Source organism: Carlito syrichta, unplaced genomic scaffold (assembly GCF_000164805.1).
Source record: "Carlito syrichta isolate Samal-C Ts95f unplaced genomic scaffold, Tarsius_syrichta-2.0.1 Scaffold289023, whole genome shotgun sequence".
Taxonomy (NCBI): domain Eukaryota; kingdom Metazoa; phylum Chordata; class Mammalia; order Primates; family Tarsiidae; genus Carlito; species Carlito syrichta.
In genome coordinates this window covers 234,430-255,174 of record NW_007233119.1, presented here as the reverse complement: position 1 = coordinate 255,174, position 20,745 = coordinate 234,430, and the positions used below count along the sequence as shown (strand labels likewise).

At 35.1% G+C, this 20,745-nt stretch overlaps 1 protein-coding gene across 1 annotated transcript in view; it reads right to left on the bottom strand.

Moving 5' to 3' along the window:
* Positions 1–1,099: 1,099 nt before the first annotated feature.
* LOC103256189 (neuron navigator 3-like) overlaps positions 1,100–20,745 on the bottom strand; it is a gene marked incomplete at its 3' end in the record, with an annotated part of 93,484 nt that continues 73,838 nt past the window's right edge. Inside the window, exons 2-3 of the mRNA XM_008054086.1 lie at positions 1,818–1,935; positions 1,100–1,152 (exon numbers count right to left, since the gene is read on the bottom strand). Of these exons, the coding sequence (XP_008052277.1) occupies positions 1,100–1,152; positions 1,818–1,935 (171 nt within the window). The remainder of the gene's footprint in view (positions 1,153–1,817; positions 1,936–20,745) is intronic.

Here is a 20,745-nt window from a genome sequence, read left to right as displayed (position 1 = left end):
GTGCCCAGAGAAATTAGATCAGGAAGTTTCCTTAAAATTGAAGTATTTTATAGAAAATCTTTCTTTTATAGTAATTTTTTTAACAATAGCTACACAGAGTTCATGACATTATAATAAGTCCTGGGAGTGCTTGTTTTAAAAAAGAGACAGCTAGTTAATCATTCTTTAAAAATAATTCATTTTATTATTTTTGGATTTTAGTTTTATGACATGAAGTAAGGCAGGTCAGCAGATTTTTTAAGTTTATAGTGTTTTTTTTTTTTTTTCATTCTTCCAAGTTTCTGACAACTAAGGACTCATTAAGTTCATTTAGAATCCATGTTCTGTGCTAAAAAGAATTTTAGGGGAAGTTTCATCTTGTGGATTTTGGCTATCACTCCTGATTATATCTGCCTGATGTGCCTTTAGTAAATGCATTTTGTATTTCAGGTTATCCAATAAAATTAAGTTGTGGCTTTTTAATTAAGAAAGTGATTTTTATCTCAGCAATTTATCAATTTGTAATTTTATTAGAGAACATTAAGCTTTACTAGGTGGTAAAGATAAGAGATGGCTGGGGAAGAGGCAGACCTTCAAACCGAGGGCTTTCTGGAAGAGGCTATGAGTCATATCTCAAAATCAGTCACTGCTCAGCAAACTTACAGCAGCATGACTTGAGAACTATTTACAAAAATATTAGAGTCCACTTGTTTACACGGGACTTTTGTTATGAACAATGCATAGTTGCACATGGCAAGTTCTGTTCTTCAAACCAGTTGTTCAGATAAAAAGTAATCCACTTAAAAGTGAAAATGGGATTTAATATCATTAAGGCCAGTGTTAAATTTTTCAGAACATCAAAACGCACAAAAAACTCAAGGATCTAACAAAACATCTGGAAATAAGTTGTGTGTATATAGGAGTCATATTTATTCAACCGTATTGATGCTATCACATGTATAAATTGCATCCCTGGAAATACGTGTGAGACAATGTGATCAAATGGTGTCTTAAACAAGCAGGAAGACGTGGAGAAACAATTTCGAATCCATTTACAATTGCACTTAACTCTGGAAGTGAAGATAAGCATTATATATGAAGAAAAAAATACAATTCTTACCATCTGAGACTGACTTCTAGGACATCCATTGATATCTTCAACTTTTTCATTTGCTAAAGTCAAGTAATAAAATAAAAGAGAAAAAAAAGAATGATATGCTTAAGCAATGACGTGAAACACACACACACACAGACAACACATACACACACACACACATACACACGCACACACACACACACAACCCTAAAGAAAAAAAAAAGCAAAAATGCTGCTACTACACGTACTCAGTTTTCCAAGCTGTGTACAAGAGGACACACTTGTTAGTAGTCACCAATTCTATATGCACAAATCAGGCACACCAAAAAAAAAAAAAAAAGTGAGAAGGAAGTTGCTGCTAATTCTTTAGCCTGTGCCAAATGACTGCTGACATGAAGCCTTTCACAATTGTCCCTGCAGGATCAGGATACAATTTCAAGGAATCTCAGAGTATATGAGTTGTTCCAGCTAATGAAATACACACATGGGAGACATATGGTTTAATGAAGCGTTCGCTTCTGACAATTTCGTATATGTCAAGAAACAGTTCTAGTTATTTAAAAGTATAGCCAAACCGCCTTTTTCAAACAGCCTCACAGAAACATTTTAATTAAATCAGGGAACAGCTACTTTAATCTCAGAAACACATGGACCAGTTCAGGAGGCATTCAACTTAAACTGTATTTTACCAAAGAGATAGGAGCAGAGACTTTCATGCTTTCTTTCAGAAGACAGATCTTACCAATGATCTGGATGATTTCTGCTAGGAGTACTCCATCTGCAATATCTTGTTGCAAATCCTTGATCAGTCGCTTGTGGCCCGATTTTGCTAGGTAGTGGTTGGCCCAGTCAGTGTAAATCTGTTGAACAAAGGGAGGGAAAAAGTGAGATGGGGTGAGGGAAAGAGAGACAACAAAACTGCTTAAGACAAATGTTGGATTCAAAGGGAAGCTATTCTGGATCACATTCCAGTTTAAGAAGTCATAGCTCAAAAGGAAATAGTTGTAAAATATTTTTTAAACAGCTCTTCCCCCCACTTATCTCTCATTTCAAAGGGAGATGATTCACTCTTTCAAAATCAAGGACTAGTCACTTGTGACAGAGCAAAACTCCCTTCCCGGATGACTCCTGAGGAAACTACTGTTGCAAATCAGTTTAGCTTTTCTCCATCTTTCCCCTGTTTCTATCATTTTGAAAATAATCCCGCCTGTCCACGGAAAAGGGAGCCACCTGGACTGATTTATATAGGAACTTTACTATAAAAATGTGTGTTTCTCTTAAGATTGTATTGAATTTGTCATGTGAGACACGATATGTGACAACATTTTGGCATCATTTTATGAAATAATTGCAAATGCCTTCCTGTCTAAGATATTTTATTTGGATTGTCATCTCCCATTTAAACCTCTTGAAATGTGTTTATATGAGAGAACAGAGGCAGCAAATGGAATTATTACATAAAAATTATAATATAAAATTGAGAAGTAGATTGTAATTCTCAAAGTTGACAATTTGACATAGAGCAGAGGTGTCTCATTAACACAGATCAGATCATGATATACAGAAAAGCTGAAACTATACAAAAATTTTGCAAAAATAAATGATGAATTTTTCAATGTCAGAAAACCTTCTAGAGTAAAGTAATATAATTGTAAGGGAAAACAAAAAGTGTGGAAACTTCAATTTCATGGGTGGTTCATATGAATATATTAGTAAGTTTATTATAAGGCAGTCTATAATGTGATGTAATAGAAAAATGAAAAAAGTGAATGAGAATAGAAGAGGGAAAATAAACAGGAAATATGCATATAAAAAGTATTGTTAGAAGCACTTGAATTAGGACTGGGAGGAAAATAGAACTTATAATATGAGTAGTAAAGGGAGGGACCTTCCTTTCAGAGAGTATAACATATAGTAAAGCAGAAAGGTAAAGCAATCTAGGACTCAGTTATAAAATCTGTAATTGAGGCAGGTTGCTTACAATTAGGATAAATTAAGCTAGCAAGGTTACTTGCATCTTATATGAGGGGGTACCCCCAAAAAATCCAGGCTTATTTTTTTGGAGGGTGGACCCCATGTAGTACAGGCTCCCCCCACTAGGTAAGTGTTCTAGGAACCCATTGGCATCAATGTACCAGCTAGCATTGTTGTGAGAGGCTGCCTTTAGCTTCAGTTAATTTTTTTTTTTTTTTTGAGATTTTTTTTTTTTTTTTTTCAATGCGTTTGCCCATTTAGTGATGGGAGATTTGGGAGCACACCTGCCCACACCATGCTTAGTGCTCAGCAGTTTTTGACCAAAAAACACATGACCCATATGCCATACCCTTTCTATTCACCAGATCACACTTCAGGCAACTTTTTTTGTTGTTTCCCTGGATGAAAAGTCCTCAAGGGGAAATGTTTTGCTGGCGTTGAAGAGGAGAAATAAAAAACGGCAGAAGCACTGAAAGTCATCAAAATTGACAAGTTCAAAAATTGTGCTGAGCAGTAGAAAAGGCATCTTGATAGGTATATTGCATGAAATGGAGAGTACTTTGAAGGAAACCAAAGTTTAGACATTTAAGAATAAATACACAAATTTTGATAAATAAATTCTGGGTTTTCTCAGGTTCTCACTTGTAGTAATTAGTACTGAATACTAGGCAAATTGTAATACCTTTAAAGAAAATTTTTTCTAACAAAACAAATACACACTTTTTGCTAAACAAATAAATTAGAAGTGTAAAAACTAACAAGTGAAAATCTCCCCACAACTTGCAATTCTGTCTACTTTTGATTTTGTTATAATGTTCTAGAATTAATATGCCTACATTACACTTCGTAACAGTATACCACATTACACACAGTGAGATTTTTAATCAGATCTTGCTCAAATTGTACATATTATTCTTCCATTTCAAATTTGTATATAATAATATTTTGAAAGTATTTCTAAGAGCCATTTCATTCATATATATCTCATTATTTTTGATATTTTATTACACATATTATCAATCCCTCTGTTGAATATTTAATTTGTTTAAATATGTTTCCATTACATCTAAAGTTGAAAGAGACTCCTTATATGTGTCTTTGCACACGCATATACTAGTATGTTTATAGGAACAAAACCTAGAAATGGCACTGCTAAATTTTGTTTCAATGGATGTCAGGTATAAATATCACAAAATTACAACATAAAAGAAAAAAGAGTGGTTCTTTTTTTTTTATAAAGTAATATCTAGTGTATATCTAGGAGTGATTAAATTTTCTAAAAGCCAGAAATACTTGGAGGTAAAAGAAAAAATATACATGACAGCTAAATTACATCTCATTTTCCATACACATGATCTCTATGTTGAAGATATTAAAGTGTGAGAAAAATTACTTGCATAACTGCTGCATTAGATACAAACACATGAGTTTTAAATAGACACTTTTTTATTTAATAATAATTTTTCTCAATTAAGATTTTATTCAGCCGGGCTTGGTGGCTCAGCCCGTAATCCCACACCTTTGGGAGCCTGAGGTAAGCAGATTGCCTGAGCCCACGGGTTCGAGACCTGCCTGGGCAGCGAGACCTCATTTCTACAATAAAAATAAAAAAATCAGCCAGGCGTGGTAGCACATGCCTGTAATTCCGGCTACTTGGAAGGCTGAGGCGTAAGGATCGCCGGAGCCCAGCAGGTCGAGGCTGCGGTGGCCGGGAGCGGCCATTGCACTCCAGTCTGGGTGACAGAATGAGACTCCAACTCAAAAAAAAAAAAAAAAGATTTTATTATATTTGTATGATCATAAAGTTTTCATAAGGATTTACACTATTTGATTTTTTTTATTTTTTTATTTTTAGTTTTTTGAGTCAGAGTCTCACTGCCACTGCAGCTTCGACCTGGTAAGTTCAGGCTATCCTTCTGCCTCTGCCTTCCAAGTAGCTGGAAATGCAGGCAAATGTCACCACACCCAGCTAATTTTTTGATTTATTGTAGAGACAAGGTCTTGCCAAGTTGCCCACGCTGGGTCTCTGACCCTTGGGCTCAGGCAATCCTCTCACTTCCACCTCCCAAAGTGCTAGGATTACAGGCGTGAGCCACTGCACCCAGCTATACTATTAGATTTTAAAACTGAGCATGTTTTCCTTCTTTACACATTAATCAAAGGATAGAATTAATTTTTTTTGGCCTACTAGAGGAACTTGAGGTTGAGTCAGACTTGAGTTGTGCTGATATCCCTACAGGAAGGGAGCAGGGCCATCAGTTGACCTTAAGGGATCCACAAAGATGAAGAGAATGAATTCTGGAGTCAGACAGATCTGGCACTGAGGTCCAACAGACCATTTGCTACTAGTGGGACCTTGGCCAAGTTACCTAACCTTCTAAATCTCACATTCTTCATTTATAAAACTAGGATAGGATTGTGTCAGGAAAACAAAATAGCACTTATAAAATGCCCGCCATAAAATTAGTCATGACAAAAAACTTTCTGTTATTATTATCATCATATGACATCTAGTTTCAGTGTGCTATTATAGCTCTCCAACAAATACTTGTTAACGTTACTGCTCCACAGAGGTTAAAAAAATTGAGGGGACTGCATCAGAAGACTAAAGAAGTTGTAATACTTGCCTTTGACACTACTATTATTTCTGACTCTACCTGCTTTCTAAATCCCAGGTGCCATGAATCTGTCTGCTAAGGGTCATCAAGACCTACCATGTCTCTATTGTGATATCACTTCCATCAAACTCCATGTTGTATCGATTTTGTTTCATGAAGAGATTATATTATGGGAAAATGCTCATTTAAATAACAAACAAAATGATATGTATTATAAAATGGAAACAGGAATACTCTCATTCTCCAAATGCATGTCAACAGTTCCTTAATCTTTATCTAAATTCCTCTTGGGACTTAGGGAAGAAAGCAGATGGCAAACCAGCTATTTGGCTATAAGAGACCCTGTTGGGAAAGTCTCTGATTTAGCTCACAAGTCATTTTTTTATTTCTTCCAGAATAATCCCAAGCTTAAGGGATTATCCAGCATCTCTAATATCCGCAACTTTGCTCAGAACATAGGTCTAACTTAAGTTGCAATCAGTGAAAGCAATATCTATATAACTTAAAGCAAATTTATAATTTAAAGCAATAGCTATATAATTTAAAGCAAATTTCCATGTCAAAAATAAGCCCTACAAACTTTATTTATTCTTTTTAATAAACATGTTTGTCTTTGTAAGCAAAAGATACTTGAGACTTTTCAAGGAAATCACAAGAAAAGGGAAGCTAGTACCTTCCAAAAGTATGTTATAATCGAAATTATAAAATATGAAATAACTATAAAGTGACATGTAATTATATGTTTTAAACATTACACATAAATTTGTATTTTTGACTTTCAAAATTTTATAAATGTGAGCTAAAGAAAAAGGTGGAAAAATAAGGTGTGACTTTAATGAGACAGTCTTCAAGCAAAGGACATATGGTATGTAGATATATTTAAAATCCATCAATAAATTTACTGTAATTTCTGAAGGGAGGGAATACAAACAACCTTGTCAACTGTCATTAGAATCTGTTCTTCAACTAAATATAACAGAATGGTGAAATTATGTCCTGGTATTGAATTTGAACTCCAAAATTGCCCTTGGCTATCACAGTAAAATAATCAGTGTTTAAGCTCTTACCTGCTGCTGAATGAGTTACAAAATGTGAGGTAATGTATTTTGTAGAATTGTGCTATGAAATAATTATAAGTATTTTAGTGAAGAAGTTGGCATAATTTGAAACAATGTCATATTAATCATAATTAAATGTTTGATAATTTTTGTAAGAGGGTCATTAAGGATTTTTATCATCAACATTCTGGTCAAAGCTTCAAATATAATTTATCTTGAAATATCTGAAGCCAAATTTCTTCAACTATCTTGTTGAGTTGTAATGTTATGAACATAAATGTCATCCTGTGTAATAACTGTATTTCAGGGAATTCAGGCGAATTAATATTACATTTATCAAAGGGCTATTTGGAAATTCTAGTACAATTAAATGTATGGCATTCATTTATGGTAATTAAAAATATAAATATCAGAGGTACAATAGTATATTTTATATTTCATGTTTATCAGTATAGATTTTAGACATTGATTTAACATTAATTTTCTCTCAGATCTAGAGTCTTCTTATCTGTAAAAGATAATATCATTATCTACTAGTGGGATTATTGTGAGAATTTAAAGGGTAAATGTTAAATATAATTATTACAAGATTACAGTTTTAATATGAAATATGTATTAAACATAATGAGACATTTATTAATGTGAATCTATTCTTGTTCAACCTTTAAATTTTAGTTATTCATCCAAATGTAATTAACCTAATTATAAAAAACTACTGCAAGTTGTAATGACCTCTTAGTTTAGTCACTTGCCCCATCATAGTTTTTATTATAAAATAAAAGGATGAAATAGAAGGCAACATATCTGACACCATATTTCTTTTCTGAAGTGAGCCTTTACAGGAAATCAACATCAGAAGATAGACTCTGATGCTCTACCGAGACCTAAACTTTTGTTTGCCATGGTTTTTTGTAACTACTCACAATATTACACACTTCCTTTGTCTATCACAGAAAGCTGCTCCTACATTTTTAACCATTATTTATTTTAGAATTTGATGAATGTCTTATAAGTAGCTTACCACTCAGTTATGTAAAAATAATTATGACTTTTTGTTATTCCATATACTTCACTGAAGTACACATTTCAACAAGATAAGTAACTTATTTTTAATGAGTGCTAAATGATCAAAGAAATGGAGAAAAGTAATAGGGGAAAGGCAGACTCTTCATTCAAGATAAGATTCTATTTAAATAGAAAGACACTAATCTATAGCCTAATTAGGAAATATTATACATTCAATCAGATGATTTTTCAAGTGAGCTGAGCTGGCTTCAATGCTGCATTTATTTAAAGTAAGACTTTTTCCCCTAGCATTCTAGCAGTAACATCATATTACTGTAAGCATTGTTCTCTGTTCAAATTGCTGTATTGTCTTTGCAGTCTAGTAGGGTTTCCTAAGACATGACAACTAGAAATTTCATGGAAAACCAAGGATTTCTAAGGCAACAACTAGGATTCTACACAGAAAGCTGTAATGCAGTAAATACATAAAGTTGAACTAGAAATCACATATTAAGGAAGAGTGACAAGTGAAGTGAGTATTTTTTCCACTAAGAGGAAAATTAGTACTGGGAAGAGAATTGGAAGGAAAGTGAGTTCTGAGAACAGACCTAACAGGCAATCTCTCTAGCCTTAAACTAAATTGAACTTAAATTAAACTAAATTAAACTTAAACTCAAACTCAAAGTAGTATTTTGACCTGGGAAGGAAATCACAAAACACAAAATCTACCACAACCATATAGAAAAACATCCTTTTTTCCCCCCTATTCCCTCGAGAGTCATATAGAATTGTCCAAAAGAAAAAGGTGTGAGCCTGGAGAACAAATCAGGACAGGAAGGATACATAGAATAAGTACAGAAAAGCAAAAAGGGCATAGAAGATATGAGGAAAGGTTATGATAATTCAAGTCTGACAGGCATGATAAATTTCAGCACTCACCAGACAGCAGTCCATTTTTTTTAAATGTGGGATAAAATTCAGGATTAGGTATATAAGTGGTCATTGTGCAGGTAAAGTTTGGAGCTCCCTTTGGTTCCCTCTTTGCCTGGTTTGAGATCAGGTACTCTTACTGATGTTGTGCCCCTTCCCTTTGCCCCTCCCACCCTCCTTCGCATCCCCCACCCAACCTGGCAGTATCCTGCTACTGCCAATCCCTTTCTTACAGTATTATGGTGAAAGTTCAGGGTCTGCTTATGAGTAAGAACATGTGGTACACTGTTCAGAATATGCCAATGAGCAAAGACGGGTCATCCCTGGTGACATGATAATAAGTAATAAACCTTCCCCAGTCTATCGCTGCAGGAAAAAAGAAGCACAAGGGAAGAGGAAGAATCTGGAGCTCAGTCAATCTTGTCCTGAAGTTTTACACCAGAGTGATTAAATTACTTCAAATTGAGAGGGAAAAATTTTCTCCTACAGTATAGAAATAAGAGCTTGAGAAGTGAATTTACATATCCTTTTTCAAAGCTAGAACTTTGTACAACTCAGTTTTATGACTAAAAAATCCAAGAATGCTACGCCATGGTGAACAAAGAAGGTTGCAAAATGACAGTGTGAGATTAAGACACATTACATGTTATTTTCAGTCAGTTTGAAAATTTGATCACAGACTGGATCTTCAGTTGCTGTTACAGAACTGATATGACCAAGAGATCCCTGGAGTCCCATCTCATGACTCTTGCAGACCTTCTAGATCTCAATATTTGAGTGTCATGTGGTACAATTATGAACTGAATCCATTTAAAGCTTTTGGTAATATTAATATTATCATAAAACATGTAATAAATTTACCAATGACCTGCTTCAACTCAGCTAATATAGCTAACTTTTACATCAAGGTTAATGCTGCATGTTACGAAGTTTTTCAAGAAATTCAGATTTGAAAGTTGATTTGAAAGTGAATATTCATGAGTCAATAACCTCAGAAAGCCAGTGAATAATCTATGAAGGCTAGTAAATTCTAAAGTAAACAAGGAGTCTGATATTTTCTTTTATTTTTTTCTTTACTTCTCGTCCAATCTCTGACCCAGTTCTGTTAATTCTGTCTCCTTAATATCTCTTAACCCTTCTGTTCCATTGCTCCTATAACTGCCATGGGTCAGCTTCTCCTCATCTCTCATTCAAATGACTCTAAGAGTCCTAGACACCTTCTCAGAGAGCACAGGCAGGCTAAGCATTAAACTCTTCTATGCACTACAGCTATTAATTACTTTAAAATGCAAATCTGGAGGAAATTGTCATAAAAAATAAAGTGCAAATATGATCAAGTAATTTAACTTTCTAATAAAAATGACATAATGGCTCTCACTTAACTTCAGAAAAAAAGTTTCCTTATAAGTCAATGTAATTTTTTTTAAGAAAATTGTTTTAAGAAAATGGCAGAGAGAGAGAGAAAAAAAAACTACTCTGAAGACTTTAGAAGAATGACACTATTGAGTAATGACAAAGGAAAGGATGAGTTCTGACAAGCAGAAAGAGGGAGACAGCACATCCCATACAGAATATACAGGAAGAACAAAATCTACAAGGGAGCAGAGGTATGAAATAGCATGGTGAATTCAAAGAATCATGTATAATCCTGTGACCAGAGCATGGAGAAGGGGCACATGGAAAGATTAGAAGGAAGAGGTTAGGAATCAGGTAAGGACCAGGCAAAGAGAAGTCATATGTAAAATTAAGAAGGCTTTATTTGCCTTATAATTATAATATAAGACATTTAGGTGAAAGTCTATTTTTATGTAGGGGATATAAAAATGACAGTCAGCCGGGCTCGGTGGCTCAGCCTGTAATCCTGCGCCTTTGGGAGGCTGAGGTGAGTGGATTGCCTGAGCCCGCGGGTTGGAGACCCGCCTGGGCAGCAAGACCTCATCTCTACAATAAGTCAAAAAATCAGCCGGGCGTGGTAGCCCATGCCTGTAATTCCGGCTACTCGGAAGGCTGAGGCGGAAGGATCACCGGAGCCCAGCAGGTCGAGGCTGCGGTGGCCGGGAGCGGCCACTGCACTCCAGTCTGGGTGACAGAGTGAGACTCCAATTCAAAAAAAAAAAAAAAAATGACAGTCATGCTTCTATTTCTAACTTCTAGCTTGGGTGCAGCTATGAAGGCTAGTTTACAGCCAGGAAAGTAAAGGAGATTACTTAAGAAACTTCAATGTTCTAGATGATGAAATAAATACTGCCCTGTATCTACTAGGAAATTGCCTGCAGGAAAATAGGAATAACAACAAAATCAAAACTCAAACTCTATCTTTCATAACTACAATTTACAAATAAGGAAAGCAGATGAAAGAATCATATATGATTTAGCAAAGAGTAGTAAAGGAAGAGCAAACCAATAGGAGGCTGAGAGGGAGATAGTAGAGCAGTGTAAACAGTTTTTCCCACACAACCCCAGAATGGCTCAGAAAGTGTAATTATCAGATCAAATGGAATGTGGGACAGATTTAAGACTGATGTGACTACGTGCCTCCTCCTTTTCCATCAAGAGCCAGGAATTATAGACTTTAGGGAAAATCCAGATTGAAGGTTACCAGGAAAACAAAAGAGTGAAGGCATGGGAAAGAAAACAGAAAGATTAAATGAAATTATATATACTGACATTGAGACTCCAATAACTGACTTCCCCTTCTGGGCACTTTCTCCTTCAGGAATCTGTTTTTGACAACACTGGTCATCCCTAAGATCAAAGACATTGACTTTTCATGCTACCCAGGGAATCAAGCATCTGGCCAGTTCTGATTGCCTACAATGAAATGCAGAGGACACTAAGAACTGTACACACACACACGCACGCACGCACGCACACACGCACGCAAATAGCTTCTAAGCAGCTTTTTATTATCTCACACTTGATACACAGAGTTGAGCATTACCAGACATTCTATGAAATTTTCTGAAATAAAATGGAGATACAAAAATGGACACGTAAAAAGAGGACAGAATAAAGTATAGACAAAGCCAGGAGCAGAAGAGAACTTTAAGGAAATTATAATTCATACCCTAGGTTGAAAAGGAAATGTTACATCCATCAGAAGATGCAGAGGAAAAGGAAGGGTATATATGTGCATACAGACACTAGCACGCACACACTCACACATTAATATATATTTGAAGATTTGAGGAATAAGTTTTGCAAATTGAAAATATAATAGATGAAATTATTTTATTTTACTTTATGTTAAAGATGTAGGGTACAATTCAAGATTAGATAGACAGGTGGTTATCATACCGCCAAAGTTTGGGCTTCCCTATGGTCCCCACTTCTGGTTTGAGATCAGGTACCCTGAAATTTTAAAAAGTGAAAAGACTGGAAGAATAAATTGAGAAAATTTATTGGAAAGTAGACCAAAATGTAAAGAGATGGGCAATAACAGAAAAAAAAGTAGGCATACAAGAGAGGAGATTTAGGAAGTCATATGTGAGAGTAATGTGAGTTCCCAAAAGAAAGAGAAAAAATTATAGGAAGGAATTATGGCAGTAATCAGCATAATTAAGAACATAAAAATCAATAACAATAATCAGGGATAAAGAGACTATCCCAAAAGCTTTAGGAGGGTGGAATACAAAGAAATAAATGAAAAAAGTCCAAGTTACTTTCAAAGGATCTGGAATTACAGCGACACCAAAAGTCTCTAAAGCGACATTGCAACTAGAAGAGATGAAGGAATTCCTGTAAAATTCTGGAGGGAAGTGATTTTCAATCTCAAATTCTACACCTAAATGAACTATCAACAAGAGTAGGACAGAATAAGGATATGTCCTACCAAAATATTCTAAAGAAAAAAATGCTTTCCATACAGAAGCTATCAGAAATAAAAACAATGGAACAACAGATAGGTGACCAAATGTAAGAAGGAGGGAAAGACGTGTTCAGATGAAAGACAGGAAAGCCAGTCAAACTGCTACGTGGCAGACCTAGAGAGCAATCATTCTAGATGGAACAGAGAAATGAGTCTTGTACTGCTGACATCAGGGCACTACTAGAACTCATAGGTTATCTGACAGTTTTGGCTATGAGGAAAATTGTATTGGGATGTGTTTTACAGAGCTGGTGGAATCTATTTTTAAAAACTAGCTAGAGATTCAAACTAAGAGCAGGATATTGTATCTATTTTGACCATAAAGCCAAAGGGAACAAATAATCAACATCAACCTCCTAAACTCTCATGTCCCCAACCTTACCCATCTCAGTGATCCTTTGGAATGCAGACAGCAAATACACCCCTTAACTCAAGTTTCAGATTTTATTAGAACTGAGATTATATTAATATTTTTATTTGAAGCTATATTTATCTGTTTAAATGTGTAGCCATGATTCATCAGCTTGGAACCTAGTGACACCTTTCTTTTTCAGATTAGAAATAGGAAATTTTTAAATGAATTGAAATAGACATAAATGTAAGCTGATAGGAAAATTAAGGGTAGGATTTTCTGCACTAACTGGAGCATGCACTAACTTTTTTCACATGCAGTTTTGTTTACTTTTTGGTATAAATTCAAGGGGTACAAGTGCAGTTTTGTTCCTGAATATACTGGACAATTGTGAAGCCTGGGCTTTTATGGTAACCATCATCTGACTAGTGTACATTGTATCCATTAAGTAATTTCTCATCCCTCACCCAACTTTATAGTTAGTGTTGACAATCAGTCACTTTGGCAGAAATCAAACACATAATGAAGAACCTTCTATTTTGTCTAAAATGCATAGGGCTTGATTAGTACTCTCTTCTACCAAAAAATATGACATTATATATATTTTTGAAAAAGGAATTCGAGTTATGTGTATAGCACAATTCTGGTAGCGATTTAAATTTTATTTCACTCAACTTCAATTGCATTTCCATTGCCACCAGCAGCTTGACAAGAAAGGGCTATGTAATATTCTTTCTCCAAGATGTAATGTCCACTAATAACAGTGTTGAAAATAAGGTACTATTTTAAACACGTTAAACAGTTTAACTCATTCAGTCTTCAAACCTACCTAAGAGGAAGATGCCACTATTCTATTTTATAGATGAAGACGCTAAAACAGAGAGAAGTATTTTCACAAGGTGGCAATAGTAAGTGCTGCACAGAAGACACATGTTCTGGCTCAAAATTTGCACTCTCGGTCCATACAAAAAGAAATGTGTTATTTATGAGGCTTTCTTAACTCCCACCCTTTACAATTATTTCCATTATGTCTTAGATCCATCTCAAAATATTGGGGAAAGTCTCTTTCTGTGACTGCTACAACATCTGACACAATATATAGCTCTTTGGGGAATTCATCTAACAGTTTGCAAGTCTAATAACACAGGTGACAATATGAGCTAAAATCTGAATATTAAACTATATCAAATTGTATTTTAAAAAGTTAAGAAAACTTTTAGTTCCCACCATTTCCTAGGAGAAAAAAAGGGAGAATACTGGAGATTCTTTTAACTTTTTATTTCAGTCTGATAAATTGATGTAAATAGCGCAAATAAGTTCAAAGCAAAATTAGTTCCATCCTCTAAGGACCATGTGATATGCCGTAAAAGATGCATAAGGAAAATAATGTTAATGAAACCCAAAGTTAAAAGAGAATAAACAATATCCATGTTTAAATCTTGGTGGTTCAGAATTTCTAGGCTTCTGACCTGGGCATATTCCCACTCACATTCTTAGAGTTTGCAGTGAAGAATTGACAGATGAAATGTTTAGCATAGACTGAGGTTCTCAAAATGTGGTCCGTGGACCTATACAATCAGTGTCACCCAGGAACTCATTATAAATGCAAATTAGCAGGATCTACACCAGATCTACTGACTCAAAGACTCTGGAGCAGGGTCAACAAGCTGAATCTTAACAAGTCCTCTGTTGTAACTCTGATGTGTGCTGTTTAAGAACCACTGGCATAGATGAGTGCTGTTCACAATTAAAAGAGATTCAAATCTAACATCTCTGCCTGTTTTTCAATGTAAAGGGTATGGTGTTTCGATATAAGCCAGGAGCTAGAGGCTCCAGAGGGATACGACAGTGCCATTGCACTCCAGTATGAGTAACAGAGTGAGACACTGTCCCGAAAAATAAAAAATATATAAATACATATATTCCCTTACCTCCTAAGCCTTTCTTGGTACCAAGAAAAACATGCCAAGCCTACAGCAATGCTCACTGCAAACAATTCATGCCTATGTTTTAAAAACTTTAAATTGTTAATGATAAAGGCAGATATCTATCTCAAAGTTGTTTCAAGATAGAATACAATTTATTTATTAGAAGGAGGTGGCCAAGGGACAGTTTGTGTTCACTTAGGTTAAAAACACAGAACTTGGAAGCTGAGAGAAAACTCACTGCCAGCCACAGTGAAAAGCAATGGAAATAAAAAGTATCTTAGGAGCACTAGTTCATCCATCAGTTGAAGGACAATAGTATTGAAATTTCCAGGAAAAAAAAAAACATTAAAAAATATTTGCTTGCTTTCTCCTTACATCAACTCTAAATAAACACAAGGCTATTTGTAAGATTTTGATGATCCCACCATAAGACATCCTATTTTTATAAACACCTGAAATATTTAAAACTACAATAAATTATAATGAGACATATTGGTAAGATATGCCATCTAGTTTGCTATTTGCTAAAGACACTTGTATAGATTCCGTTTTTATTCCGATTCTACACAATTACACACCGAATTCCTGTGGGTGACTTCTCTCCAGTGACATGCTATAGCTCCAAAGCACCACGGGTAGGGGCTAGATCCACATTCCTGCCAGTCCTTCAGTCAACAGTGGCTGCTACTGTGTAGCATTGTCACACTGCAAAGCAACGCAGCTGGAATAATGAGAAACCATGTGGCTACTAAGAAAGCGTCAAGACTTTTAGAAGTTATCACATGAACAGCTTCCTTCAAAACCTCCAAGCTTCATCCTAAAATCCTTTCCTTTGAAATGTGCCACAATTGCTAAACTGCAAAATTGCTAGAATGCTAATAATTCCACCTGAATCCCTTACAAATTATTGGCAAATAAAAATAAAATACAAATGGTAAACAGACATCACTATATGATTTTATAGTATTTATAAACAAATACAAGAAAATAAAAATCAAAGATTTTAAATCAGCCAATATTTCAAGTTTCTAAATCAAATATTAGGGAATTTATTTCCTTTAAACCTACTCCTGTGATTGAGGTTACTCCTTAAAAGAGATATGAAACATAGTCTAAAACATTAATTCTACATGGAAGACTCAAGAAGTAAAATTCTCACTAGACAGAAATCTAATGTAAGTTGATGTTGTTTCTTCCCAACTCTCCGCCCTCCCTAATCTTCCTCAACACCCCAAAAATAAAGTTTTTGAAGAGTTTCAGAAGTGGAAAATATAGGGCTTGAAGTCACAATTATGGGTTCTTTTCTAATTTCTACCATTTACTACTGAATCTTGAGGTTTTTTTCCTCTTTGATGCTGGAATCATATTCTTATCTACCCTGTCTATCTCATAGGGATTATTGTGAGAATTAACTGTAATCAAAAACATTTGCAAAAGCAAAATGATTCATACAATATAAACCATCATTATTATTATCAAAGGAACATGCTACTCCATGAATTATATTTTAAAACATATCCTGCCAAACCAAACATATAGTAATTTCAAGTAACCATTGCACATGTCAATATTGATATCAATGACTTCTTAAAATTTAATTAATGATACACAGAAAATAATTTATTTCTATAGAATACCCTATCTTGAATTTCTTCTTTGTCCATATCTGATCTATTACCTAATATATTCCAAGGAACATTATACTTTGGGTATGTATTTTGAAAATGGATGATTGTATAACCTTTATTTTTTTAATTAGCTGGAACTACATGCATGTGTCACCACACCTGGCTAATTTTTAGATTTACTGTAGAAACAAGGTCTCTCCAAGTTGCCCAGGCTGGTCTCGTACTCTTGGGCTTAGGCAATTCTCTCACCTCCTCCTTCCAAAGTGCGGGGATTATAGGAATGAGTCACTGTACAACAATTTACTTTTTATGAAGAGTTGACCCAACCAAGCATGTACTTCCAGTTACCTCATGACTGGAAGTCCCCCTACCAACACGTCTTGTCAGAGAACCTATTACATTTTAGCTGTTGTTCACCAAAACTTGTACTCTATCTTCCATAGCATAAAACGTCCTCTAGAAAGCAGCTTCCCATACAAGGACTTCATTTCTGACTCTTCTCCCCTTACATTAAGGTGGAGAGATGTGTACTGGTTATCACCATTGGAATATGAGCTGAAGTAATATGCACCTCTTCCAACTTTGGCCCATAAAAATCTATTTGGCCATCTATTTTGCCCATAGGCCAGCTGGGAATACCTATATCTAAAATGAGACCACATAGAAAATGTGTGCATTGGTCATTCTAAGTTCTTGAGTGACTGGACAAAACAAAGCATGTCAAATCCATACCCAAGAAACAGGAAACCCTTGGGTCTGTGTAGGTGAGAAATATGCATCTACTACATGGAGAGCCATTGAAATCCGGGAGTTTGTGAGAGCAGCTGGCATTAATTTCAATTATAAAGACCACCTCCTTGAAGCCAAAGACTCTTACAGCTCCCCTATGTATGTAATTATGATTACAATAGAGAGTTCGAATTCATTCCTAATATTCCTATTTCCCTTGCAGAGAGCATGGCCCTGTACCTACAATTCTTGCAGAAGAATTGCTCTTTGTTCCTGATCTTCTCATTCATTCATTTAATAGCATCTTTTGAGCATTTATTACGAGCTCTTCATCACTAGAAACTCCTGTATCTTCCTTTTGAAGCCCTGAGATTAGTCCCCCAGAAATTCCATTCAATTTTTTCATTCAATTTGACCTCCACTGTTTCTAGAGTGGAGATCAAATATCCATTGCTGGGATCCTTGGAGCTTCCTAAAACCTTTTGAAAAAAATGATAAAAATAGGCCTAAGTATTGAATATATTTAATATCTGAATTTTACTTTACAATTTACAAATCAATCATCTCATTTGTTCCTCATCATATTCATTTGAAGTGAATACAGCAGGTGTTATAATCATAGTCCTACTTTACAGACCTACAGAAGAGATAATATGGATTTAGGTGGACTGTTCAGCAAAATTATCATTTATGACATTAGTTCTATGGCAATGAGGGTTCCAAATTTCAGTAAAATACATTTTTAAAAATTTGGAACATGATCAGTTTCTAAATCCATGAATTCCTCTCTCCTATTTTAGCTCTGATATTTGTGTCTGTTTATACGTGTATGTGTGAAAATAAATTCAATAATTAATTTCAGAATTCTTCACCCTTATAATCTAGCTGAAAGAATTCTTAAACAATAGAAAATGTGTTTTTTATTTCTTAAATTGACTTTAGGCTTACCATATACCTCTGTGACATTCCTTTATTCTTTTTTATATGAATTCATACGCCAAAAATTTTAATTTATATTAATCACAACTAATATTACAATACTATTATAATACCTAATGATAATTATTAATTAATTTTACAATATACCTAGTGATATTTTGTGTGGCTAAATATCTAGTGATATTTTGCGTAGCAAAATAAAAATGAATGATGCAAAAAAATCAGAATAAATAATAATCTTGAGGTATACATAGAAAATACTATAACTAAATTCAGGGCATAATAGTATTTATAATGAGAATGATTATGATTAGATACTAGATATTTTTATCTATAAGCAAAACTATTCTGTAATGGTAAATTCCTTACATAATTAAAACTGATTTCAAAGCATTGTCTTACTAGTATTCTAAGAAAATTAGTGAGAACCGTTTAAAAGCATTTTTTGGTCTTATAGAAAAAAAGTACAGTGAGACTTTGTACTCAAATCAGTAATATGAACACTCATCATTATTTATTAATCCCATAGAGAGAACCACAAGTAACAAGAAGAGATTTTTGGTTGAGGGACACAGTTCCAGGGACAGGAGTCAATGCTAGACAAAGATAGGAGCCTACATTTATATGGTGGTCTGAAAGAGCAAGGCACTTTGGAGTGGCTCATTCAGGTCCAGAGAGTCATACCAACAGAGTGTGGGCATACAGGAACTGCAAAAGTTTGAGTGAACAGTGATGAGAGATTTTCCCAGAAATAGAGGAGTGGAGGTCAGTGAATAAAAGATCAAAGAGTCAGACAAGAGCCAGGATGTTCACAGGAGCCTGGGAATTATGAGATTGAAGGGAAGCATGGGCCTCCAAAAGGACAAACTTTTTTTTTTTTTAAAAAAGCACAAAATAAAAAAGCCATAAAAGAACAACAACAACAAAAAAAAACCTGATTCACAGTTCTAAACACAGAGGCAGGAAATTACACAAAGGTAGCTGTTTTGGCATCTTATGGGATCATAGGTAATTGGAACTGGTGGTTAAGCTAAGGAGTGTTTTCATGGTTAACTGAGCCAGTAGCTTTTGTTCATCAAATGACCAGAAGTTCTTGCACTTCAAGTTCATTGATACGAAGATTTGGAGATAGAACTTTGATCTAATCTCCATCTTTCCCACTAAGTCATGAACAGCACTTTCCCCAGTACGGCATTTACTGCCCAATGCTGGGCACTTTAAAGATGTTATTTTAATTAACCTCCAAAGAACTCTAAGAAATAAGAATCGTTATATTCATCTTATGTATGAACAACTGAGGATTAGATCCATTTACTAACTTGCCCAAAGTCAGTAAGTAGGAAGTCAGAGAGTTAGATTTGAAGTTACTTCTCTTTTTCTACAATACTCATACATTTTCAATGGCACCATACTATGAGGGAGGACCGCCCCCCCCAAAAAAAACAGAAATATCTTTCTGGAGGGTGGGCTTCTTGTAATACCATGATAATTTGTTCCTCAGGATCAAACGTTCAATCAAAATTTTTATCTGTACATTTTGAGAAGGTTGTGTCGTGATTTGCCAAAGAAATATCCCCAATTGTGGCAAACAGGTGACTGATGCTTCTACCATGACAATGCACTTGCCCATACCATACTGAGTGTTCAACAGTTTTTAATCCAAAATGGCATGATCTCCATGTCCCACCCTTTCTATGCACCCAATCTTGCCCTGAGTGACTTTTACTTTTTTGTTTCCCCAGAAAAAAAAAGTACTCAAAGGAAAACATTTTGCCCATGTGGAAGAGGTGAAACAAAAAATGGCAGAAACACTAAAAGGAATCAAAATTGATGAGTTCAAAAACTGCTTTGAGCTGTGGAAAAATCATCACAATAGGTGAATTGCCTCAGAGAGTACTTTGAAGGTGACTGAAGTGTAAACATGTAAGAATAAATACACATTTTAAAATTAATAAATTCTAGATTTTTTAGGTCCCTTCTCATATCTTCTGTTGGCACAAACAATAAAAGGGGGAAAATTAAAATGTTTTAATGTGTTTGGCCTTGTACTGCCTTGCATGCCCATAAAATAGTTCTTTAAAATGTATAACTTTAACCCCACCTTTTTTCAGATTTTTTCACCTTTTCACATTAGAGGTCTCACGTTAGCACCAAGGAAATGGAATTTAGACATGAGAAAAGCTCATAAGACAATCTTTCCCAAGTTAGTTCCAAGTTGCAGTTCTTAAAAACAGTATTATTTTCTGACTCTACTATGTTTGGTTTAATAATAGTCACAGTTTGTTGTTCAAGCTGCCAATGTCTATAACTGCATGTGTATGATAATGTTGCGTTTGAGTGTTACTATTATTATTATTATTTGAGTTGGAGTCTCACTCTGTCACCCAGACTGGAGTGCAGTGGCCGATCCTGGCCACTGCAGCCTTGACCTGCGGGGCTCCAGCGATCCTTCCGCCTCAGCCTTCCAAGTAGCTGGAACTACAGGCATGCGCTACCACGCCCAGCTAATTTTTTATTTATTGTAGAGATGAGGCGGGTCTCGAACCCGCGGGCTCAGGCAATCCACTCATCTCAGCTTCCCAAAGCGCTGGGATTACAGGCTGAGCCACCGAGCCCAGCGGGTTTGAGGATTATTAAGTGC